The sequence below is a fragment of the Antechinus flavipes genome, chromosome 2, assembly GCF_016432865.1.
Source record: "Antechinus flavipes isolate AdamAnt ecotype Samford, QLD, Australia chromosome 2, AdamAnt_v2, whole genome shotgun sequence".
In the NCBI taxonomy this organism is placed as follows: domain Eukaryota; kingdom Metazoa; phylum Chordata; class Mammalia; order Dasyuromorphia; family Dasyuridae; genus Antechinus; species Antechinus flavipes.
This window is the reverse complement of record NC_067399.1, coordinates 161,343,601-161,370,281: the sequence shown is the minus strand read 5'-3', so window position 1 is coordinate 161,370,281 and position 26,681 is coordinate 161,343,601. Positions and strand designations below refer to the sequence as shown.

The 26,681-nt window shown below is 36.1% G+C and overlaps 1 protein-coding gene across 1 annotated transcript in view; it reads left to right on the top strand.

The window, feature by feature from the left end:
- The window catches only part of PCSK2 (proprotein convertase subtilisin/kexin type 2), a 294,327-nt gene that overhangs the window by 181,248 nt on the left and 86,398 nt on the right, over positions 1-26,681 (top strand). Inside the window, exon 6 of the mRNA XM_051975892.1 lies at positions 24,950-25,026. Coding sequence (XP_051831852.1) covers positions 24,950-25,026 — 77 coding nt within the window. The remainder of the gene's footprint in view (positions 1-24,949; positions 25,027-26,681) is intronic.

Sequence of the window (26,681 nt, the reverse complement as noted above, 5' to 3'; positions counted from 1 at the left end):
TATGGTGCCAAGCAGAGAGTAGGTACTTAATAAATGTTTTTCATACCATACGTTTTGCTGGAAGTTCATATTAAAATAATGAAAATAGTGATTATTTTCTTATTTTCTCTTTTGTTAATTTTTGCCTGTCATGCTGACTTTTCCATTCTCTACCTCCTGCCTTTCCTGGGTTCCCTCAAGTTCCACCTAAAATCCTACCTTCTACAAGAAACTTTTTCCTTCTTTCATCTCTATTTTCTTTCTTTGTCTTTTACTTGCTGTCTTTTCCATTAGACTCCAAGTTACTTGAGGACAGGGATTGCCTTTTTGCCCCTTTTTGTACCCCTTCCGTTTATCACAGTGCCTGGCATACAAGAGGCAATTAATAAATCCTTATGGGTTGTTGGCTGATTGAAAGACCTTGGAGATTATCTCATCCAACACCTTAAGTTTAGAGATAAAACTTTGAAACTGGTCCAGTATCACACATATTGATAGCAACTAGACAAATCAGGATTTGTACCCCAAACCTATGATCCAATACCCATTTCATTATACCAAAGCTCCCCCTTAGGAAGAAAAATTTAATGGAGGAAGCATGGTTTCAAAGAGTGAGTACTGAAATGAAAAATAGGACACCCGAATCTGCTCCTACCTAGACCTGTGACTTTAAGCAAGTTGCTTAACTATTCTAAACCTCAGTTTCCCTATTTGTAAAATGAAGGCATTGATGATATCCAAGTCCCCATTGGATCTAATATGTTAAGAATTCTCCACTCCTAGAGTCAGAAAAAAAGTTCTAGATCAGCAAAAAACCAAATTTGACTTGAAGATGATAGACTAATTTTCTAAAGAATCCAAATTTCCAAACAAGTTTAAATTTTCCTTCATTTGTATCAGAGAGTGACAGTTTCATTTATGTTGGATCACTGTTACTGTTACAGTCAGTAAACTCAAATAAAGATACTTGTGGTTAGTTGATAACAAAGTTTGGCATCCTCTTACTAAGCAATCAGTGTCCCATTGGCTCTCAGCAGGGTAAACATGTCCATCAGAAATCTGAGATCAAATTCCCTTGAACAATTAGCTGCCTAAATTTTTCAAAACTTGTGATGAGATTCTTTTTTTCCTCAATAGAAGGGCAAATGTTGCTCAGGAACACATAATATTAAAAAAAAAAAAAAGCTGCATTCACCCTAAAAAAGACAAATGATGTACTACCAGGAACATTTGTGATCTCTGAAACTAAGTAAAAATTCAAGTGCTGTTATCAAATGAAAGGGGACATAGTGAGGGAACTTAGACCCCAGGAAGGGCATCTACCATCCCCACCCCACTCTCAGGGCATAGATAGTGGAATTCCAATTTAGATACAATTTTAGTGCTTAAGTATAACCAACAAAGCACAATATTCCTTAAGAAACATTATAAATAATGGTACTGAAATCTAACCAAAGTATGAAGCATGCTGCATGATATTGTATTTAAATAGAATACATGCAGTGCTAATCTGGGACTTAATTGGATTACTTTGTTGCTCTGCTGAGGTCAGATCATGGAGAGTTTACATATTACAAAGATTTCTATCAAGTGGTAATGTCACTTATGCTTAGTTCAAATCAGCATATTCAGGCTTCTCTGCAATGTGGGAAATAGCTGGGATAATGCCATGTCCATGGTATGTGCTAAATTAATGTCTATTGAGAAGCAACATGGTGTAATGCATGTATGATGGCTAGTGCTGAGCTTGCCACTCTACATTTTTTTTTCTTGATCAAGAGAAAAGCATTTTTTTTATCCAGATTGTGAAATGCTTTTTTAAAATAAAATGTTATTGTTACCTTTTAGTTTTTTACATCAACAGTTTTTCTTCCAGCATCCCTCTTCCTTGCCCTCACTCCCAGAGTGCAATCTCATATATCAAATTATATTTTTAAAGAAATGGGGGGAAGAGGAGGAAGATCAGAAAAAATAATCAATATTTCAAAAAAGCTTGAAAATGTGTGCAATGTATCATAGCTAGGGACTTTCCACCTCTGTAAAGGAATAGGTGGGTATCTTTTCACATAATTTCTTTGGAGTAATGCTTTGAACAAATATTCATTAAAAGTTTACTATGCACCAGACCTGAGCAGCTAAGTGATAAAATATATAGAGAACTTGGCCTGGAGTCAACAAGACCCAAGTTCACATTTAGCCTCAGACACTCACTAGTGCTGTCAGATACTCACTAGAGCAAGTCACTTAATATTGTTTGCCTTTGTTTCCTCATATGTAAAATGAGGTAGAGAAGAAAATGACCGACTATTTTATTATCTTTGCCCAAAAAAATCCCAAAGGGGTCACAAAGAATAGGAAACAACTGAAAAATGACTGAACAACAAGAAAAGGAGACTTTACAACCCTTGTCTTACTTGATCTTCACAATAACTCTGGGAATTAGTTGCTATTAGTATCCCCATTTTACCAATGAGAAATATGAGACAAGCAGAGGTTATATGACTTGCCCACTCAGCAAGTGTCTATGATCAGATTTGAATACAGGTTTTCTTGATTCCAGGTCCAGTGCTCTATCCACTGAACTACCTAGCTTCCTGTTCTAAATTCCTTGAGTAGGGATCAGTTCTTATTTATTTTTCAATTGTCCTCAATAGCAGATTCTTTACACATTTTATATACTCAATAAATAGTGGGTGAGTTTTAAATAAATGGTCATTTATTTTTGTAATTGAAATACAATAATAGTTTTTCATGCTATAGGTTTTGAAGGGAATTCATATCAAAATAATTAAAGAAATAATTATTTTCTTATTTTCTCTTTTGTTAATTTTTGCCTGCAATACTGTGTTTTGGGGAATGAATCCACTTTATTTAGATTAGTGGTTTTCCTTCAGGATTATAAATCTAATCATGATGTCCAAGCAGTATTCCTTAGGAAAGGTCATAGAAGCTGCAGCATTATTTTAATTTAGCATCATGCCACAAAAAAAAATTATGGATATAGAAAGAAGCAAAAATTTTTCTATATGAGCACATGTTTAGGAATCAGGAAGCTTAGTGTCTAGTCATTTCAAATTAAGCATTTAAGTGTTTATTGTGTACAAAACACTATGGTAGCACTGGGGATACAAAGTCAGAAATAAAACCATCCCAACCTGAAACTGCCCCAGCTCTCAAAAAGTTTACTTTCTACTGAGGAGATAAAACATAAGCACAGATTAATATAAGATCATTTGAGAAAGATGTGAATATGAGCAACTGAAGATCAAATAAAATAATACATGTAAAATATTTTACAATCTTAAAAGCATTATATAAATGCTAGTTATTACCATGAGGAAGACTAACCCAGGCTGGGATGTTTGCACCTGAATTGAGCCTGAAAGGAAGATAAAGAATTAGGGAAGTAGAAATGAGGAAGGCATTAAGTCCAAGCATGCATATACTAGTTTCCAGAAGGTGAAGCTAGATGTTGAACAGTTAGAGGTTCAGTTTGGCTAAAAAGCAGACTATGGGTAAGGTAAAAATCATTCAAAGACTGGAAAAGTAGATTGGAAACAAATTGCCAAGACCCTGAACAGGTTGAGGAGTTTCCATATCTAAACATTCCATCCAATAAGTATTAATTAAGTGCCTTCTCTAAGCATAGCACTGGGTAAGCTCTAAATATACAATATACATTTTTAAAAATATTCCTGCCTTTGAGGGAAATGAAGCTACATACGCTCTCCTGAATGGTCCAAGATCATAATTTATGGACAAAGTCCTTCCTGAACTCCACTTTTCAGGGGATAGAAGGGGAAATTTCCTGGGTACTGTGTTGCCAACATCTAGCGTTTTGGCCAGAGAAGGGAGACTTCTTGGACAGCAGCTCCCTTAATGGTTGACTTAACTTTAACCCCAAGTTCAAGAATATACTTAGCCCTCCTCTCTAAAGAAGAGGGACTTTCTGAGAAAGAGAAAATGATTGCCCACATAGCCCCCAGCTAGAGGAAAAACAGCCCAAACAAACGAGATTCAAAGGGACCTTGTCACTCTCTGCTGTTTCAGTAAATTATTCAGACAATGCAAATCAGATCAGTAAGTGACCTGTCCAACAGCATAATATATCTGCCTTCTAAACCACAGGATGATAAGGAATCATGGAGAACACAGTGAGAAAGAAAAATTTTACTATAATATCAAAGTATTGCCACAATGAATGCTTAACATATTTTCTGTATCTGTTTGAGTTCCTTTGATTCTGCATTTTCCACTAGACTCTACTTGCTACACATTTGTTACCTTGAATGCTTGTATGGGAGCTTGGAGTCCTGTTGCCTATATTTGTGAAAAGATAGACAAAAGTACTTTCATAGATTTTTCCCAGAGTAAATGCTGGGCAAGAATTAGACAAACCAAAGAGAAAATGACCTATTGGAATTAGTCTATCAGATTGGACCCAATCTCTGTAAACCCAAAATTTGGGAAGAAGAGGCCCTGGACCATGAATTATATTTGTCAACCTGAATTTTCTCAACAGTTATATTGGAATTTCCTTTAGTCTATGGCTTTAACAGCCACAATTTGGATAGGTTCATGCCTGGAATGTTCTATCATTCCACCTACTCCCTTTTGGAAATCCTAGGTCCCCTCAAGAACTAGTTCAGTTGGCATCTCCTTTTGAAGTCTTTCTAGATCTCCCCCAATTTTCAGTGTTCTCACTTCCAATTTACATTGAATTCATTTTGTATATATTTTGTATTTACTTATCTGAGAATGCATAATTTCTCTTTCTTCCCCTGCCCCTCAATAAGATGTGTTAAGGGGAACAGATGTTTTCAATTTTGTCTTTAAATTGTAGGTGCCTAGTATAGTGCCTGGCATAAAATAGGCAGTTGATAAATGTCTATTGAATTGCAATGAATCAAATCAAATTTAATTAAATCAAATGAGTTTACATTCTACTGGAAGAGATAGCATGCAAAGGGACATATTATATATATGTATATGTATATATATATATATACATATACATATATATATATGCAAAATAATTACCTAGTGGCAACTGGGAGCCACTGAAAATTTTTGAACAAAAATTGGACAGGGTTATGATATAATCAGACTTAGATCTTAGTTTTAGCTAAGCCATTCAACAGTTTCTTCTCCTCTCTGTCAAATGGTGAGAGTAATATTTGTCCCCACCCAACAGTTTTCTTGTGAGGATAAATGAAATAGTGATTTAAAAAGTTAAAATCTCTATATAAAGGTAAAGCAGTGTTATCATTATGATCACACATTTGGAAGGGCACGCTCACCTTTTATCCCATGGAGAAAAAGGCAATGAATTCAAATTCATATCACAAAGCTGAAAGAACACTCAGATAACCTTTTTAAAAAAAATTCTGAAATGCTGAATTGAAGTTTCTATAATGAGGAAATAAAACACATGATTAAAAAAACCCTCTCAAAGAGTTGAATTAATGAGATTTGAGAGACTAGCGCCTGAACATTTGCTGGTTAATAGATTTGGGGGATACAAACAGTGTTGCATCAATTACAGTAATTAACCAAAAATGAAGATGAATTGAGTAGCAGTTTCAATGCCAGCATTAGCTAGAATGCTGAGCTGAGGGAAACAGTGACAGGAACAGCATGAGGAAACTCTTTCCACCCTAGGGGGCTGCTTTACATTACTGAGAAAGAGGTGCTTTTCTCACCTACTGCCTGAAAGTGATAGATCTGTGAGGTCTTCTGCTATTGCTCCACCCCAAAGAACTCTTCGCTGAATCCTTCAGAGTTATGTTTTGTTATAAAGTGCATTTTGATTCCTAGGGGGTATTTACCATTCTTGAAAAATGACACCATACACTTTGTCCAAAGATCATTTTGAGTTTTCTCATCTTTCTTTTTCTTTCTCCTACTCATGGCAAAAATTCCACCTGAACCCTTCACAGGGGGAACAAAGAGAATTTAAATTATGCACATAGTGAAAAGAACACCAAATAGATATTTTTCAAGGTGATCTTTTAGGCCATCCCAGTGACAGAATCAGAGGGACTGCATAATTGGCCCAATGAATCATGCAAAAATAGTTCATGAAGATGCTCATCCATCCCCCAAAAATGATTTAACTAAAAAATTGTTGATTCAATCTCTGCAAATGAATGTAGCCTGAAATACTTTTTAAGGATAATAATACTTACATGTCTATATTTTTCAGGCAAAATCACACCCTTCAAATATCCCTAAGGTTCTATTAAAGGCGGGATCCATACATACCAGTAAATACAGGAGCAAGGGGAGCTCCTTGAACAAGAGCACTAGTCAACTGATAATGAGAATAAGCTGATCTACAGCAGTTAATTACAGGGCACTAATAGCTGAAAGGAAGGTTGATGGGAGTGCTGGTAGTAAATCAGGATATACCATGCCAAGAAAGCTTGCCAAAAAATCATTATCAAAATTCAACCCATGTCAGTCATACTGAGGACTGAAGTATATTTTGACTCTGCTTTTGTATATTTTGTGTATTTCTGTTGAAGTATATTTTATATCTGGTCACCATGGCCAAAAGATCTGTGGTCCATACAAAAACTTCAGAATATAAAAGCCCTAACTGATGGACTACCCACTAAATTTCAAGAAATATTGCATACTACTAAAGTATTTAGATATTCAAGAAATACTTACTAAGCACCCTCTATGGTCAAAGCACTATATGGTATACCCACCCATAAAATGAAGTCACTTCTGCCTTGTTACTGCCTCAAATCTTTCAATGCATTTTACTTTATCTCCCATGCAGCTACCAAAGTGATTTTTTTTTCAATTTAATTCTGACCATGTTTCTCCATTAATTCAATAACTATGAGTCGTTCCCCATTACCTCTAGAATCAAATATTAGCCCTTCTATTTGCTAGTCAAAGCTCTTTACAACCTGGCCTTTATTTACTTTTCCAGTATAGTCATTATTGATCCAATCATTCTATAGTACCAATAAACTGGGCCTCTTCCCCATATATATAAAAGTAATTCATTTTTCTTTGAAGTCACTTTCCCCAGATACTGGAATGGGATCTGGCTTTATATCCAATCTTTTAGAATCCCTGGTTTCCTAAGAGACTCAATTTAAGCACTATCTTTTCCATGAAGTTTTTCTGATTCTTCTACCCATTAGTACTATCCTCCCAAAATATTGTTCTTTATCTATTTTGTATATATTCTGTATATCTTTTGCATGGTTTTCCCACTCTCATGGAATATAGGCTCCTTAAGATATTGAGTTGTTTTGCTTTTGTCTTCAATTTCCCAAAAGCCTAACTATAGAAAGTATTTTAATAATTAGTATTGACTGATTACATTTTACTGGACAGAAAAATGGATGCCACTTCTCTGTTTCATCTCAGCTCTGAGAATCCTCATTCTTTTGGGGGGGAAGGAGGGAGTAGGGGCGAGGCAATTGGAGTTAAGTGACTCACCTGGGTTATACAGCTATAAATGTTAAGTATCTAAGGCTGAATTTGAATTCAGATTCTCCTGACATATCCTGTGCTCTGTCCCCTGTGCTATCTAACTGCTCCTGAATCCTAATTCTCTTTCAAGGTTCAGTTTGAAACCTTTCTCTCTGAAGGAACTTGCCTGATTTCTACCGTCACCTCACCAATTGTCCATGCTTATTCCTTCCTGAAATTTCCTTGAATTTATTTATTGGCATACATATTATATCCCTCTAATAAAATGAGAGCTTCTTGAGGTCAAGGACAATTTTATTTTTCATCTTATTCTTTGGAGTCCTTAGCAGAGTACATCTGGGTCCCAATTAGAATAATCAATGCTCTAAAATGTTTGCATTATTTGAATTCACACTGTATATTTCCATTGGCCTGGACTCAAAAAACATTATTTTACATAATTATAATTTCAAATCATGTGATTTCAAATACATGCAACCACTTCAAAGATTTATTATTTTTACTATTTTGCACCTAGCTACATTTCTCATGTTGAATTATAGATCTTGAGTAGGAAAGAGTCTTAGAAATTACTGGGTCCAACCCCTTCATGTTATACATGAGGAAACTGAGCTCCAGGATCAAATTACACAGGATTTGAACCCTGAAATCCTAATTCTGGAACTAGTGTTCATTCCACTATACCATGCTGTCCCTCCCCAGTAGGTGCTTAAAAAATATTAATTGAATTGGATTGCATCTCCTCCAGCTTAGAAGGACATTAAGGGAAACTTCATATAAGAAGTGGAATTTGAGTTGAATTGTAAAAGCTAGTCTTCACTATACCAGGATTTGGCATGATAAACTCATATGATTTTAGAACCAGCAAGTTCATCTTCTTCATTTTGCCTGTATGATGATTCAAATTTCCTCTAATACAGAGACCCTATTTTTTACTTTATGAATTTAACTGGATTGATAACTGGGAAACATAGGATATGGCATGAAGTTTATTATACTTGGGGCATCATTTATTAAAAAGGAAAATCCCATTTCATCCCAAAAATGCTTCATGACCGCAGGCATACAATATTTCCTTCATTGGGGGCTGGCTTACATAACTCAGTCATTAGCATTCTCTGTACAGCCTAATGATTGTATGATGAATGGGGATTCTTGGGCTCCCTCCCTGTAGCAACTTAATATGCTATGTGTACAGCTTACAAATGAAGACCATAATCACTTTTCCATAGTTTATGAATTATGAAGTTAGATTTCCGTCACACATACTGTCAAAGTTTTTTAGCTTTAAAACCAATTAAAATGATGAATAGCTGTGAAAGGCACCAGAAGTACATTTAATCTTTCTCCAGAACAGCTGGGGATCAGTCCTTTTTGTCACATTTCACATTACCTGAGAATATAAAATTGGTCTCAGTTGGTGCTAAGATTCAAACAACTTCCCAATAAAAGAGAATTAGTCCATTCTGCATCTTTGGGTTTTTAGCAAGCTAACACTTACAAGCTACAGTACTATCTGACTTCACAAGATCCCAAGAGACCTTGGCTAACCTCTATTCTCTGGACAAGATTATCGTGAAAACATTCACTAAACCTTTGACTTTATGTAAAAGATGGATCTAAGAGTAGAGCTAGGAGCTCAGAAAAGGAACTTAAAAGTCCATTGACAAGTATCTGAGTTTGGTCACTTTTAAAAGATACACAAACCGCAACAGGAAAATGTTTCCAAATTCTAAACCTCCCCAGTAGCCATCCCCCAACTTAGGATCTTTTATTTAGAGTTGAAGATATCTTCAAAGCCAAGAAGTGCAATCCTTTTGGTTCATATAAAAGAGAAGGGCAACCTAGAGAGAATAAGTGAATTGTGCAAAGTCATAGTGCTAGTAAACAGCTTGCAACTCCAAAGTCAGAAGTTTCTCTGCTGTACTACTTTGCCTCTCAACCATCTACTATTTTCCAGGTTTTGACACTCAACAGTGAGGCTTCTGGGATTGGTAGGGTGCTCTAGCTTTAATTTTCTTTTCTTTTTATTGTTGTTTGTTTGGTTTGGTTGGGTTGGATTTTTTACTAAAAGAAATAGCTACTTATATGTGTCTTCAAGTGGGAAAGGAATGGAATGAGCAGTTATATAGTACTGTGCTAGATACTGTGCTAAGTATTTTACAAATATTATTTCATTTGATCCTCATAACCATTCTAGGAGGCCCTTTTATAATTGAGGCAAACAAATAATAAGTGTCTTACTCAGGAACATTCACAGATTTGAATTTGGGCCATCTTGACTCTAGAACCATCATTTTATTCATTGAGTCACCTACCTGCCTGGAGAAGAAAGGGAGAAGGAAAAGGAAAGAGAGGGAAAGAAAGAGGGAAAATTTAAAAAAGGGGGAAGAGGAAGAAAAAGAAGAGAGGAGGAGAGGAAAGGAAAGGAGAAAAAAGAAAAATAAAAGGAACTTTGGAGGAGTATTGTTTAGATCAAAGCCTCAGAGGAATAATATTTTATACTTTAATTAACAAACCTATTGGAGTAACTCCTTTTACTAAATTCATGTTTATATTTCTGGGATTAAATGCAATTAGAGTTCAATGTTTCTTAAGGTTCCTGGACTAGAGCTCAGTGCAATCACAGAAAATGGCTATTTTTCTCTGGGTCCTTGATATTAGCAATATGCCTAACTTTCATGAAAGATCATGAGAGCTCTCATTTTAAATAATACTAAACATTTTTGAGATGACCAGATGATATAAAGATTAAGCATGTTCTCCCCAAAACCATCTCAAGACCAAAGCAATCAAGATTAGCTTGCAAATATACTTATAACTCATCACCTTGACAATACAAATTTAGATTATGATGGCTCCATTATCCTGGTTTTCTTTTCCAAAGCCATTTCTATCCCTTGTTGAGCTGATTATACTGTTTCTATTACAGTTCTTGACAGTTTGTTCTGTCTTTGTGCAATAGCAGGGAATTTGGCTTAAATTGATTTTCAAACCACTCCCATTCACTTTAATCTTTCCATCTGTGAAAATTCAATAACATTGTCTGGGGTCGTTGTCTACCTACTTGTCAATATTTTCCATCTCGGCCTTGGGCAGCTATGTGATCTTGCTCATTATCCTTCTATTAGGTTATCTAAATGAAATCTAATGTCTTATCCAAGGCTATCTTCATTCTCATTAACTCTTATCCTAGGCTATCTTTATTCTCAAACTATCCATTTTTCTGAGTTTTTCTCTTTCTAAGTAATCTCTAATGAAATAATAATGATCTTTTGACACCACTTCACAAACTACAGTGACTGATTTTCAGTATTATTTGCTCTATTTCAATTCCATATTCACTGAGTTCCACTTTGTTGAGTCTAAAAGGAGACAAATTCATCTATATTTTTCATCTCATCCTTCCTAGTTTCAAGCCTACTGCCCCATTTTCCAGCTGTCCCCTATTGAGCCTGCCTGTTCTTATGCCTCTTCCTCCCTCTGGAATTGAAATAAAAGTTCCGCTCTTGTGATCCTAGGCTCTGATTGATGAGGATTTCATATTGGTTTACCAGGCCTCAGGTACCCAGGCTACTTTCCTGTCATCTCCATACCATATTAGCACAGCACATGAGCCCACTTTTTCTCTAACTCTAGCTCTGAGAGCAGAAATCAGATCATTATAACTACTTCTGGCAAGAACATGTCAATCAATTACACTATTATTTCAATGACCATTCTATCTTCTCTCTCCACAACAATCTCCTCCAGTCATTATTTCCCTACATGCCTTGTCTTCATCTATGAGAGAATAAGCTCTTTAAGGGCAGGGTCTGTGTTGTTTGCTTTTATTTGTGATACCAACTCTTAGCATAGTGACTAGGATATATTAAGTACTTAATAAATACTTTTCTATTCATTTGTGATGAAAGATAACCTCTGAATTTGTTTGGTCCTGGTGATGTTTGAATCTACACACTAACCCCAGAATATTTTCATCCATATGAAATATTTAGACCAATTCTTCACTCTGATGTGAAAGCAGGTTCTTAGAAAACTTCTAGGAGAGAGGGTAAGAGGTAGAGAAAGAAGGGAGAAATTAGGAAAGATGAAAATACAGATATTTAAATGTCTCTTCCTACTTCTATTCTAGAGTAAAAAGTAATCATCCTATACTCCAGTTCTATTAATCAAACAATAAGAATTTGTAAAGTACCCACTATATGCTAGGAACAGTCCAAGGTACCAAGGATATAAAGACAAAAGAAAAAGGTCTCCACCCTTGAGGAACTTCCAGTGTAGCTAGGGGAGACAACATATATAAATATAATAAAAGAGATACATGGTGATTTCTAGAGGGATGAGGGCAGGACTAGAAGGTAGAGGATCAAGAGAGGCCTCAAATAGAAAGTTAAAATTGAGTTAAGCCTTGAAGGAAAACATATATAGGGAGAGAGACAATGCAAAGGCAAAGAAGAAAGAGATGAGTGTCAATTGTGGGGAACAAGAAAGTTGAATTCAATGAGTTACAGTGTTTATAATGTGCAATAAGAGTGCAAGAGTAACTTAGAATCAGTTTTTAAATGGCTGTTTGGCTGGAGGAGTTATATAGTCAAATCTATATTTTATGAAACTGAGTCTCAGGACTATATGAAGGATCAATTGAAGAAGAGAGATGTTAGAGTCGGGTAGACTAATTAGGAGAATATTGCAATAGCCTAGGGAGCTAGGTGAGGAGGTCCACAACTAGAGTATTGGTTGTGCAAATGGAAAAAAGGGAATGAATATGAAAGATGTTTTGAAGATAGAAATTATGATATTTGGTGAATAATTGGATATATCAGATGAGAGAGAGGAAAGAATTAAGGATGACACTGAAATGGATCAAAACAAAGGTAGGTAATGTTATCAGCTTTATTTTCCAATTTGTTGGGGGACTTTTATGCAATGTGAGGTTCGATACAATCCAATAAGCATTAAATGTCTCTATATGCTAAGCACTGGACCAGGATACAAAAACAAAAATTTAAAAATAGTCCTTGCCCTCAAAAAGCTTACAAGTGGTGAGTGAAGATAGAATGAGGAGTATCAGCCAACAACAATGCTGTTAAAATGCACTCAACTCCTACCTTCAATCCCTATTAAACTCCTGTTTGTGTTTGGGGGAGTGCTGGGTGTTAAAACTAGATATTGCCCAGCTAACTCTCTGTTCTTGTGATTTAGATGAGAATACGAATAATCTATTTTCTCTGTAACTCATCAGTCTGATTGCTTCTCCCATTTCGGAAGGCAGAGCCCATTCCTTGGCAAAATGGTGAACTTTGATTTGTTTCTATGATTCTTTTTCATGATCTCCCTGATTCACTTTCAGGTACTCATTCCACCTCCATTTTCACTTTGCTTTTACAAAGACCAAGATGTCTATTTTAGATGATAATAGCCTAAGGCATTATCCCTCCTATGGGTTACTTGAATTTTTACAGGGGAACTCCTGATGGCTCAAAAGGCTTTGTGATTCAATTAATCTCAAATTGTGAAATTAGAAACTATAGCAAGAAGTAGAAAAGATACATACCTAGGCATCATGTTTTCCTGGACACTCCTGAAATTACATCATAAAAGGGAAGACAGGAAGACAAATTAAATATGCTAGACCCCTAATTTTTATCTTTTCACTATAAGTTCCTCATGTTTAAATGACTTGCCCTCTTTTAGCTGCTACAAATAAGTTAGCATTTAGTTTGCTTCTAAGCTGAGGGATTTCTTGGTAGCATCAAAAGAAGCATTTCTTACTGAGCAGCAGGAGTCAGAAAACAAATCAACCCCATAGATTCATCATTAGTTACACAACAGCAGGAAATTCTTCAGACTGACCTTCATCCAGAATATCTTCTCATCCAAGCAAAGAGAATTCAAAGATATTATACATAGTAATAATGTTTTACATTAAGATAATCCCTTCTAAGAAATCTGGAGTCTTTTAAAAGCATTCTAGAAATTCTGAGTTAGAATATAGGTGGGCAATGTTATCATCTCCAGTTTCCACTTTGCAAGGGGATTTAAGGCAATGTGGGATCCAATCCAATCCAACAAACATTTACTATCTTTACCAAATGCAAAGCATTTGGTACTAGGAGATGAGGATATAAAGACAAAAATTAAAGTCATCCCTTGCCCTCACAAATCTTACATCCTACTAAGGACATCCAACAAATAAAAGAGATTATTGTTATTGAATTGTGTGCTATATTTTGTGACCTCATATGGGTTTTCTTTTCAAAGATTCTGAAATGGTTTGCCATTTCTTTCTCCAATTCATTTTATGATGAGGAAATTAATGCAAACAGGATTAAGTGTCTGGGGCCAGTTTTGAACTCAGGTGTTCCTAACTTCAGACTCAGCACTCTATTCATTCTATACACCCAGCTTTCCCCATATATGCATAATCAATAGAGGAGAAAGGTTAAATACTATTACAACAAGACAATTAGAAAGTACTTCTTGTATAAAATGGCACATGAGCTGAGCCTTGAAACAAGCTTGAAAATCCCCTAGGCAAAGGTAAAAAAGAAGTGCATTCCAGGTAGAAGGGGTAGCCTTTGCACAGAGGTGGGAAATGGGATACTGAGTTTGGAGAACAGCAAATGGGTCAATTTGGCTGGAACACAGAATATGTGAAAAGAAATAACATGTAATAAACCCAAAAAGGAAGACTAGAGACAAATAGTGAAGGGTTTTAAATATTGAAAAGGTTCTACTTTTATGCTACAGGTAATAGAAAGCCATTGAAACTTAAGCAGGGAAGTGACATGGAGAAATTCATGTTTTAGAATGATTGTCTTGACAACCGTGTAGAAAATGGATTAGAGAAGGGAGAGAGACTAGAAAACAGGGATCCAATTCAGAGATTGCAAAAGACGAAGAGAGAAGAAGAGTGGTACATCATGGAAAGTCCTAAGAGTCCAAAGACCTAATTGATATATATTTCTGTTGGCTACAGATTACTGACATGACTGTGCTAAAGTGTTTTTGTTCTCTAAGCCTTCCTTTCTTCATCAACAAAAAGAGAAGTTTGAATTAGATGACTTCTAAGGTCTCTTTCAGACCTTAAATCCTCTGATCTATGCATAGTTGCTACCATGGCATTGATTTTTTTCTAGGCCTACTAAATGGCTTTACACTAAAATATCAGTGATTTATCAGATTGAATTTCCTTCTGAGAGGAAGATAAAGCTTGGGAACTCCAACTTTGTGGGAAGGGAAAAAGACTCCCAGTGATAAGAAGTTGTGAGTTAACCCTTTGCCACTTTTGCCTTCTAAGCTTGAGTCCACTTTCCCCTTGACTGGTAGGATGTACTGGTAGGAAAGTGAGTCACAGGCTTTTAGGGGACTGTTTTATACCAATTATTCTACCAACTATTCTTATTAAGTATCCTTAGTAAACACCTCTTTCTAAAAGTTAATTAAGTCTGTATAATTAATTGATATCAACTGATAATCACTGGGAAAGCATATTGGTAGAGGTTCATTGAACTTTGGCCTGTCGAGGTCCTTTAGAAAAGAATTGCCAAATAATGGCCCATAGGCTACTTGAAGCCCAAGATGCTCTCAGACTAGGCCAGAACCAGGTTAAAATGTAATGGGTAAATATTTAACAAAATAAATAAAAATAAAACCAAAAAGATAACATTTTTAAAACTAAATCAATATGTGAGCCTCAGTGATCCTTATGATTGGTTTAGTAGCCCGTTTCCAATTTTCTTTGACATCACTACTCTAGAACCCCAAGAAAAAATGTGTAGCTATCTTTTTCAGGCTCAGACTACCACTGTGAATAAGGGATTGGAAAATTTTCTGCAAAGTATATATGTGTCACACAGCTAATAAGAAAAAAAATTGCAAGTATTTCTGGCAATGCAACCAAGACTGAAAGGTTGAGTTTTTCTCCTCTGTACTTGAGAGATGTTAAATTTCATTAAGTTTTATTGCTATGCTTAATATATACATAGATCTCTTTAATGTGGGTTCCACTTGAAAGTAAACTGAACATTATGGTTAAACAAGTACTCGTGAAAGAATTATTTCAGAAAAACCCAAATAGACACAGTTGAATACATTCAGCTATGACCACATTTGATATGAGTGAAATCAATAGCAAAATTCTTGAAGCTATAATATTCTGGAATCTTTTAGCTGCTCAGTCACCTTACAGTTGAGTTTTGTTCTATAGCAATATGGCTGCTGGTTGAAAATTCTTCTGGAGACTCTCATTTGACTTTCATGAATTCATATATACTGGGATGCTTCAACAGAGCTCTCCTGCAACTGCTAGATGGGTCAGTCAGCTAAGTTTCTTCTGAGAAAGCAGAAAGGAGACAAAGAAGAGGGAAAAGGTAGAAGGCATTTCCTATTGACTTCATAATCCATCAGGGCCATCCTTTTTGAATCTATTGTTGTCTTGAATTGTTACTCTTCTTCCTGGCCTTTTAAGCTTAGCTCTTTCCTCCCTAATTAGACTATAAGTTCTGTGGAAGTGGGAACAATGTTTGACAGTAGGTATGAATGTTCTGTAAAGAAGCCTATTGTGTTGTGTGACTCTTTGAATTGCTCCTTAGATGAAATCATATTCTGGTGCCTGATCCTGGCTCACAACCTTTCTACTTTGGTAATCAGTCAGTCATTCAATAAACTTTTATAAAGGGCTCACTATGTGGCAGGCACTGTACTAGAAGCTGGGTACACACACAAAAAAAAAAAAAAAAAAACTCCCTGCTCTCAGGGAACTTATATTCTTTTGGAGTAATCAGCATTTATATAAATAAAATAAAGACAAAATAATTTGGAGGAGAGGAGAATAGCAATTATGTATAGGGGCGGGGAGAAATGAGTCCAGGTGAAAGAGTAGAAGATCATAATTTAGAAGCTTCTTAAACTATAGTTCATGATTCTATTTGGGATCTCGTAACTGAATCTGAGGGGTCATAAAATTACAATGTATTATAAGTAAATGTTTCATTTATATAACTGTTTTATATACCTATATACCTAGAGTCATATAAAAATTTCTTTAGTGAAAAGGGATCTTGAGTGGAAAAAGTTTAAGAAATCCTCTAGAGTAATGATTCTATGAATAGGATGAAGATGATGGATACTAGAGATGTTGACGAGAGAGACATCTGGTTGAATATGGCAATTGAGAAAGAGAAGAATAAAGGACGGCTTCAAATTTTGCAAACCTAGATGCATTTAAGGATAATGATACTCTTGTCAGAAATAGGGAATTTTGGAGGAGAGATCAGTTTTGCTGAAAATAGGTACCATTTTGGATATGATGGGTTTGAGCTATTTATGGAATATCCACTGGAGATAACCTGTCCACAATTATTGGGATAAGAGTTCAGGAAATAAAAGCTGGATGTATAGACTCAGGAATCATCTATATAAAGATGATAATTGAATCCATGGGAGCTGATGATATCGTCAAGGGAGAAAGAAGAAAAGAGGGCCCAGGACTGAATCATAGGGGACACTCATACTAGGCAGAAGGATAATTGTCTAGCAAAGGAGAAAGACTGAAAAATGCTCATGAATTAGTTAATGTTTTGGTGGATTCACTTTATAAAATTACTCTCAAGTAGTGATGACTAACTTAGAAGAAATGGAATGCAAGTGGGAGCTGTCCAGGAAAAGTTGCCAGCATGTAAAATCATAGTAATAACAATAGTAATAACAGCAGTAATAACTAGCTATGAAATTTTCAGGTTTACAAAGTGATTTTCATTTGTTATCTTATTTAAGCATCACAACAACCCAATAGGGAAAGTGCTATTTTCCAAGGTTTACAGATGAGTAAACTGAGGCTAAATTGCCCAGAGATACAAAGCTCATTGGAGGGGGGTGGGGTGCTGAGAAGAAAGGAATTTGAATTCAAGTCTACCTGACTCCAAGGCTACTACTTTATCTACTGTGCCACCTAGTTGCTTTAAGAGTCTTAGGCATCAGGAGACTAAGAGAGAAGAGAGAAGTAGGAAAAACAGTGGGAGAAAGGTATCAACTTTTGCTTTGGCCAAGCCCTATATGATAGAAAATCAGCAAGACAGATTTTCTTTCAGTGCTCAATTATTGGTCAAAAAATAATGCCAAAGCTGATGATGATTCACTCTGTTTCAACATACACACCCCATATATATAACATGTCTCTTCCTTAAAAGGAAAAAGTTTATATACATATAAATATAATTGCAATGTTTTAAGAATTGAAATTTAATCTTCAGTTTCCAGGGATAGGCTAGAAATAGTCATAAAGGGCCTTTTGTGTTTTCATAGTTTTGAGCACACCAAAGTAGCCCCTTGCTTTTCATCAAAGTCAATTAATTGATTGTCTCTGTCTCTGTCTCTCTGCCTCTGTGTCTGTGTGCATGTGCGTGCGTGCGTGCGTGTGTGTGTGTGTGTGTGTGTGTGTTTTCTCTGTCTCCTCCTCTCTTATTTCCACTCCCTCAGGGAATGGATTTCCTCCTCATTTCTGCTTTATATAGGACTTAGTAAAAGATTTAAACTTGGTTCTAGGTGCCATCTCCTATAGAAAGTCTTTCTTCCTTTCTCCTCCAAGATTTAGGGTTCTCTGTCTCCCAAAATTACCTCTTTTATACTTAGGCACATTGTAAGCAACATCAACACCCTCAGCCACCCCCAGGAAAATGTAAGCTCTTTGAAAGACAGAATTGTTCTGGTTTTGTTTTTTGTATCCATAGCATCTAATATTGTGTCTTTATCAATTGTGCCAGGCTCTGTGCTAAGGCACAATGGATATAAACAGGATGAATGAGACATTTCCTACTGGTAAGGAGTTCACATTCTAATAATGAAGATATTGTCAAGAAGAAGGAGAAAGAGGAGGAGGAGGAGAAGGAGAGGGAAAACAGAGAAAAAGCAGGAGGAGGAGAAAGAAGGAGGAGGAGGAGGAAGAAGAAAAGAGGAGGAGGAGGAAGAGGAGGAGGAGAAGGAGAAGAAAAGGAAGGAAGGAAGGAAGAAGGAAGGAAGGAAGGAAGGAAGGAAGGAAGGAAGGAAGGAAGGAAGGAAGGAAGGAAGGAAGGAAGGAAGGAAGGAAGGAAGAAGAAAAGAAGAAGGGAAGAGAAAGAAAAGGAAAAGGAATTATTATAAATCAATAATAATAGCCAGCATTTATATAACACTTTAATGTTTATAATTTCATTCTAATAAAAACCATGAGAGGTAGGTGCTACTACTAATCCAATTTTCCTGAAGCAGACATAGGTAAGTTACTTTCCCAAAATCACATAGCTAGTAAATATCTAAGGCAAAATTTGAACTCAGGACTTTCTGATTCTAGGTCCAGCACCCTCTCCACTATGCTATCTAGTAGATATACATAATAGGTACTTAAGAAACAATCACTGAATTACTCAAATGCTTTTTAAACATAAGAATTCAGATTCCCTTGGCTTTTCTTAGCTTAGTCCAAAATACAGGCCCTTCCTTTCTGGAGCATTATCCAACTGTCTAGTCTTTAGCTATGCATTTCTATCTTCTATCCAGAGCCTAATCTTGTTTTGACCTTTGATTCTCTCTTCTAAGATGTAGATCCCAACTAGGCAAAGTCCTTAAATGCTCCCCTTCTTTTCTACAACTCATTTTTATGAGAAAATAAGCTGACATCAGGGATTTGTTCCCCAAAGCAACTCATAAGGGCTCTCCTAGGGTCAGTGGAGATTCATCTCATCATGGTACACTGGTTATTCTCCATACGGTACAGTGATAATTCATGCTTCTAATGATTACCCTCAGGACTGCAAGATCCTGAATCAAAGAGAGATTAAATTATGTTCCGGATATGTACAGGACTTAGGCAGAAAAGTAGACTAATACATATTCAGCGAGAGTTGAAAAGAGTTTTCAGGTTAACCCTAAATTAGGCAAAAACTCAATTTTGGGGGATATCATCTTTTCCCAAAAAACATTCCCAAGGCTCCACATTCAAACACACATTTGTAAATACTCAAGCTCAAATGCAATAAGATTTACTCTTGGGCAAAAAACAAATTTTATTTGTACTAAAACAAACCTGATTAGCTTGGACTTTATAAGTACAACATCCCAGTGAAATTATGTTTATTGCTCTTCCCTAATGATCTATTGCTAGCCTTTTGGTATTCACCATCAATCAACTAACTAGCATTTATTGTACCATTTATTTACTATGTGTGAGGTACTATACTAAGCAAAGTGAAACAGGCTCTGCCCTCAAGAAGTTTACATGCTAATGGAAGAGACCATATCTGCACAAATGCTTAAATATAGAATGTAAACAAAATAAATATGAAGTATTTGGGGAAGGAGGTGCCCTAGTAGCTGCAGGATTGGAGTGGAGATCAGAAAAGTATGTGTATATATATCCACACACATATGCGTGTGTGTGTGTGTGTGTGTGTGTGTGTGTGTGTGTGTGTGTGTGTGTGTGTAAAATGGTAGCTTTTTCTACTAGTATGGAGTAGGGAGAAAGGGAAGGAAACAGCTCAGAACTTAAAATGTAATCCTCGCAAAAAAAATTTTAAATAAAGCATTTGTCTCTAAACTAAGGGCATAAAAGGAAGGGAGAAAAAGAGGGAGAAAGAAAAAGAGACAGAGAAGAGAGAAAAAAAGAGACACAAAGAGGAAGTAAGAGAAGAAGGAAAGAATGAGCAGAGAGAGGCAGAAACAGAGAGATGGAGAGAGAACTCTGTTAACTAGATAGTGTTTGGGTTAAATCTTGAGGAGAACCAGAATGTTCAAGAGAAGAGAAGGAGTATATTCCAGAGATGAAGAACAGTCAGTGCAAAGGCATGAATTAATAACTAGCAGTACTAATGGCTGAAACTAGTATGTGAACAAATGAATGTGTTGTAAAAAAATTTGAAAGGCAGCAAGGGATAGAATTGCAAATACCAAACAGAGAATTTTGTATTTGATACTAGAAATACTAGACAGCTAGTGGAGTTTCTAGATTTAGGGGGTAGTATGATCAGATCTGCATTTTAGGAAAATTTAACAGATATAGAAAGAAATCAAGACCCAGACCTTGTGCAAATGATCAGTTTAGACAAAGATACAACTCAGACAAGGCAATCAGAGCTTTGAACCAAAGCAATAACAATAAGTGTGTGTTCTTTGACAGCCACAGAAAAACAAAGCTTGTGACCTTGTTAGCAAGGATAATTAATTAAAAATGGGAAATTACCAGATGACCGGCTGAGATTATCTTCTTCCAATTCCACTCTTTTTCCTCTTCCTTCCCTCTCCTATACAGCAGCTTTCCAAGCAATAGCTTTATGCTTTTGCCCTGGAGTGATCTCTTTCTCCTGCTTCACACAACCTCTATCCCAGTTAAAGATGCACATCTTGCTCCCAACAAAGTTTAAGATGCCTGCCTTTGAAGTAAAAAAAATTCCTTTTTAAAAAATTTATTTATTTTTTAAATTTTATTTTATTATAGTCTTTTATTTACAAAACATATGCATGGATAATTTTTAACATTGACCCTTACAAAACCTTCTGTTTCAAATTTTCCCCTCCTTCCCCCCACCTCCTCCCCTAGATGGCAGGTAGTCCATACATGTTAAATCTGTTAAAATATATGTTAAATCCAATATATGTATGCATATTTATATAGTTATCTTGCTGCACAAGAACAATCAATTCAAGAAGGAATAAAAATAAAGTGAAAGAAAACAAAAATGCAAGGAAACAACAATAAAAAGAGTGAAAATAACTATGTTGTGGTCCACATTCAGTTCCTATAGTCCTCTATCTGGGTGTAGATGGCTCTTTTCACTACTGAACAATTGGCACATCCATCAGAATTGATCATCATATAGTCTTGTTGTTGCTGTGTATAATGATCTCCTGGTTCTGCTCATTTTACTTAGCATCAATTCATGTCAGTCTCTCTAGGCCTCTCTGAAATCATCCTGTTGGTCATTTCTTACAGAACAATAATATTCCATAATATTCATATATCATAACTTATTCAGCCATTCTCATATTGATGAGCATCCACTCAGTTTCTAGTTTCTTGCCACTACAAAAAGAACTGCCATTTTTGCACAAGTGGGTCCCTTTCCCTCCTTTAAGATCTCTTTGAGATACAAGCCCACACTGCTGGATCAAAGGGTATGCAAAGTTTAATAACTTTTTGAGCATAGTTCCAAATTGAGGCAAAAATTTTTACAGCTTTGGTTTTGGCTCACTGAATATCATTACCTAGTCAATTTAGGTGCAGTAATTTAGTATTCAGAGTTTCCTCTGGAACTATGTGACCTTATTAAAATCACTTCATTTCTGAGAGGACCTCAGTTTCCTCTTCTTTAAAATTGGGTGCTAAACTAGATGGCTTTTACACTATATCGTAACTTTAAAATTCTACATGCCTAATTGGAAAGAAAGCTGGAATAACTGTATAGCTCATCATAATCCAGGTCAGGACTACCATGATGTGTGTGTATGTGTATATGTGTATGCATATGTGTCTGTTCATTTTCCTCTACAAGGAAAAATAATCTACAACTGCCACAGGCTCCCACTCTAGGTTGGAGCATGGCAATCCAAAAGCCAGAAATTAAATCTTCCCAGTATCTCCAAGATCTACAAGATCAATCCAAAGTTGGGCAAGTCAAAAAGAGAGATCTCAGAGTACAACACTGTGATCCTCCAAAAAAGCTTAGTTTAGTGAATACGTTAGTATTTCATTAGCAGACAATCCCACTTCTTTATTGTCATTGTCAGTTCTTTGTCCTACAACAAATGCACAGTTTAGGGATGTCAGTTAATGACTGCCATGAAATTGCAAATCATGGAACTGCAAGAGGAACTGAAAGAAAAGAAAGTGTTTCTCAAACTCCATGTATCTTGCTAGGACTATAAAATGAAAAAGAAAAGGTTTTTTTTTTTAACAGAGTGCCACAATTACCATAAATTTCTCAGGATTAAATATAAAAACATTCGTTATTTTCTGGAAAATTGATATTTTCCTGGAGAATCTGCACTGAGAAATTTTGTGCTAGAGAAAAGAACACAGAAGCTCTGGGTAAATAGAGTCCAAACTCTAACAGAAAAATAAATAATGCTAGCATTTATATATTGTTTTGAGAATTGCCAAGCCCTTTAGAAATATTGTTTTATTTTACCATTATTGTTGTCCCTGTTTTACAGTTGAAGAAACAAAAATTAATTGACTTGTCCAAAATCACACATCTAGCAAAATATGCAAGGCAGGATTTGAGTTGAGTTTAAGTCCAGTTCTCTATCCATGGTACCACCTAGCTAGTTTATATATACATATATATATATATATATATATATATATATATATATAATGATCTAATATCTGCAGGTGCTTCATCTCATTTGAACCTCACAGCAACTTTGTAAAATTAGTATTATGGGCATGGGGGTGGAAATCAGAACCACATCAATCATTGGTGACTATAAGCTTGATTGAGAGGACATGTAATAAAATGGCTAAAGTTGGTCTGAGGGTCAAGGTGACTTCTGTTTCAGCATAACCTCTGACACATAGTGGATGTGTAACTGGCTAAGTTCCTTATCCTCTCAGGAGCTTAGGAAACCCTCTACGATTGGAAGCTACAGACTAGTAGCCAATCTGCTTTCTCAAAGGGAGTTGCCTCTTGAGAAACTTCCTCTATCAATGAGATCACATGTCCAAAGCAAAGAAGACCCACTTGTTAATAATGAAGCAGTTCAGGACAGCACTGAAAATCTTGTTGGTAATTAACATGAATGAATTTGGAAAAAAGATGGACTAATAAACGCTGCTTATACATGCAGATCTTCAAAAATCTCCAGAGTTAATGGTGATGTCTTTGCTGACAGGATGATAGATGTGATACTTTAAGTATGAATGTGTGAAAGATGTGACTCAATTTCCAGGCAACTTTGTTCATATTTTGATGACCCATAGGTGAAGTCAGGAGAGAATGTCTATTAAATAACAGCAATAGCTAGCATTTTCATGCCACTTTAAGGTTTTGAAAGTGCTTCAATCTCCATGACAACTCTGTGTAGAAAGTGCTACTACTATCCCCCTTGAACAAATAAGGAAACCAAAACTGTGAGGGGTCAAATAGCATACCTAATGCCTCAGCTAGCAAAGTATCCAAAGTACCAAAGTATCCAAGAAGTCAAGTCTTCCTGACTCCAAGTCCAGTTCTCTATCCACTGTGCCATTCAAAGTGTCCAGTGGCATCACAGAATAAAATTCAAGGAGTTTGAATTCTTAATCCTCGATCATTCCTAATTTCCCTATTTCTGTACAATTCATTGCCATTCTTACAGTCCCTCAGGACTGTAACATCAGTAATTCTCAATTCTTCTCTCTCAATCTGTCACCCACCCTGCCTCAGATACTTATATGTCACCCTGAACAAATCACTTAATCCTGATTGCCTCAAAAAAAAAAAAGTCTCATACATACATTTTTTTAATGAGGGGATGGTTGACTATTTCCCTGCACACCCCTGAGTGATGATCCTGTGTTCCCAATATTTGAGTCCTTTTGAAATTATCTAACAAAATCATCAGAAATATTAATTACTTCACAAGTCAATAAAGTTTTATGAGGAAGGAAATAGCTAACTCCTCTTTTAATCCCTTGTACCAGGACCATATCACAGAAACTGAAAACAAGAAGATTCTGTGTATATTTAGTAAAAGGAGTTTTTGGTCAAGTATGAACTCAATGACTTCTGAGAATCCATACAGTGAAATTAGAATAAAGGTGACACATAGATTCTTCCTAGATTTCCATTCTGGCTCTTTCAAGGTGCTATTAGCTCACATTTCTGTGATAAAAGTATATGTTGTAAAGTCCTGAACAACTTTTAGTGAGTGTCAGTAAAATCAGGAAAGGAATGGACAAGTCTTTTAAATAGAATGCTAGGACTAGAGCTGAGAGAGACTTCATTAACTTAGATTGGAATCCATTAGTGAATCATCCTTTGTATTAAAACACCACCTTCTCTTTTTTTAAATGTAAGTACTCTCAGAGGGTAACAATGCACCATACATGAATTTACTACCATCTCAAAAGCCTAAGGCAGATTATTGTATTTTAGGAAGGATGATATGGGTTGGTATAGTAGAAAGGATACTAGAGTTGATGTTAGATCCTTATTCTGACACTAGCTACCTGTGTGATGTCAATCAGGTCACATCACACCCCCCCCCATCATGAGGCCTCCAATGTTCTGACCTGTAAAACTAAAGATCTCACAGGTCCAAAACCTATGAACCTAGTTAGGGCAGGGGAAATATGGGCAGGAATGGGAGGAAGGGAATCAGGAGGACAAATTTTACCTTCTTCCTCTACCATTTTTCTCAGAGTTCTCTGAGCAAAAGTTTGTTACCAAATGACTTAAGGAGGGATTTATTAACATGGAAAGTCTACCCTGTGTAGCATTTTCTGTTTCCTGTGCCTCTGTTTTCCTATTGACCCAGCGAGATCCCTTGTGTTTTTCAGAATGCGGAAGCGAGCTATGACTTCAGCAGCAATGACCCTTATCCTTACCCTCGCTACACAGATGACTGGTTTAACAGGTAAACTGGGCACTGTTGGCTCCCCTTCCTTCACCTTAGCTTTTCAGGATATTAGAAGACTTACTGATAGAGTACCCTCTATCCTCAACTGAATTTTATACTTTCTTTCTGAACAGCAGCCTCTCTCTAAATCATTGGGAGATTGGGAGGGTATGACTATCAAATTGATTTAATTTTAAGACTGCAGATCCTTAAAATATATATATATATATCTTTCCATCATTTCAGTCTATTGAGTTATGACATAGGAATTATGTATGCATTACTTTGGGCAATTGAAGACAAAAGAAAATGTCTGGGCAGATAGAAACTCTAGGAAATCCCCTTCGTGGCTTCCATGAAAGGATCCCAAATGACTACAGCCTTATCATGAGATAAAGAAAAAAACAAAACTAACCAAGGATAGCATGGTAGAGGAGGTAAAACAGTAGTTCTGGGGTCAGAGGGAATAGATTCAAATACTACTTCTCATCTACAAATGACTTTAGGGAGGTATTTTAATCTCTCTAGGCCTCAGTTTCCCATTCTATAAAGTGGGAATCATGGGGGGAAAGGGAACAGAACTGGATGGTTCCTCTTTCCAAGCTGTAGTCCCATGATCTTATTATTCCATGAATGTGGTATATCTCCAAGATTCAAGCTATTTGGAATGGACTCCTTCCTCACCTCTGCATCTTAGAATTCCCTGGCTTCCTTCAAGGCTCATTCTTGTGCCATCTCCTATGGCAGGCTTTTCTAGATCTCCCCTCATCCTTTCCAACCCCTGTTGTTAATGTTCTTTAATTCCTCTGCAAATTATATATGTATGTATACACCACACACACACACACACACACACACACACACACACACGTGTGTGTGTATATATATATATTTATATTTATATATACTATCTGAGAGGCAGCAGAGTAGAATGGATAAAGAGCTGACCTTAAAAACACAACACTTGGCTTTAAGTCCTCTGATATATATTGACTGTGTCACCCTGGGCCAGTCTCTTAATCTTGCAATATTCTAGATACCTCTTTAAGATTGGAAGTTACAGAGAAGATGCTGGCATGAATTAATAAAGGGAATTACCTTACATGAAAGCTCCCTGTATTAATGAAATCACATGTCCAAACCCTATATTTGTCTTTTTACATATTTTATTCCCTCCCAAAAAGAAGAATGTAAGCTTCTTGAGGGCAGACTCTATTTTTAAAAAATATTCCTACTGCCCAACAGAGTGGTTTAGCAAATAATAAGCACTTATAAATGCTTATTTGGGACTGGGGAACTGTATCCCACAAATATATTGCATTGTGTTTCATATTATCCATATTAATAGACACTGGGACAATGGCCATGTATATTGAATTCCAGATATAACTTTTAAATGGTTTATCTTTTTCCAAATAATTGCATCTTTATGTAGCCCGACTATGGCTGGCAGAGACCTAGAAATATCTAACAGATGGCACAAAGATGCCACTATATCTATCAACCACATGGATTGGTATGACCAAAAATTGCCAATGGGAAAGGTCTAAAAACTGTCATTTTACAGAATGAACATACAGATACCACTTTAAAAGATTTTTTTTTCCTTCTTCACATGGACATCTTGTTTCTGTGGTTTCCCAAGAGAAGGAATTGCTCAGCTACAAGACCTG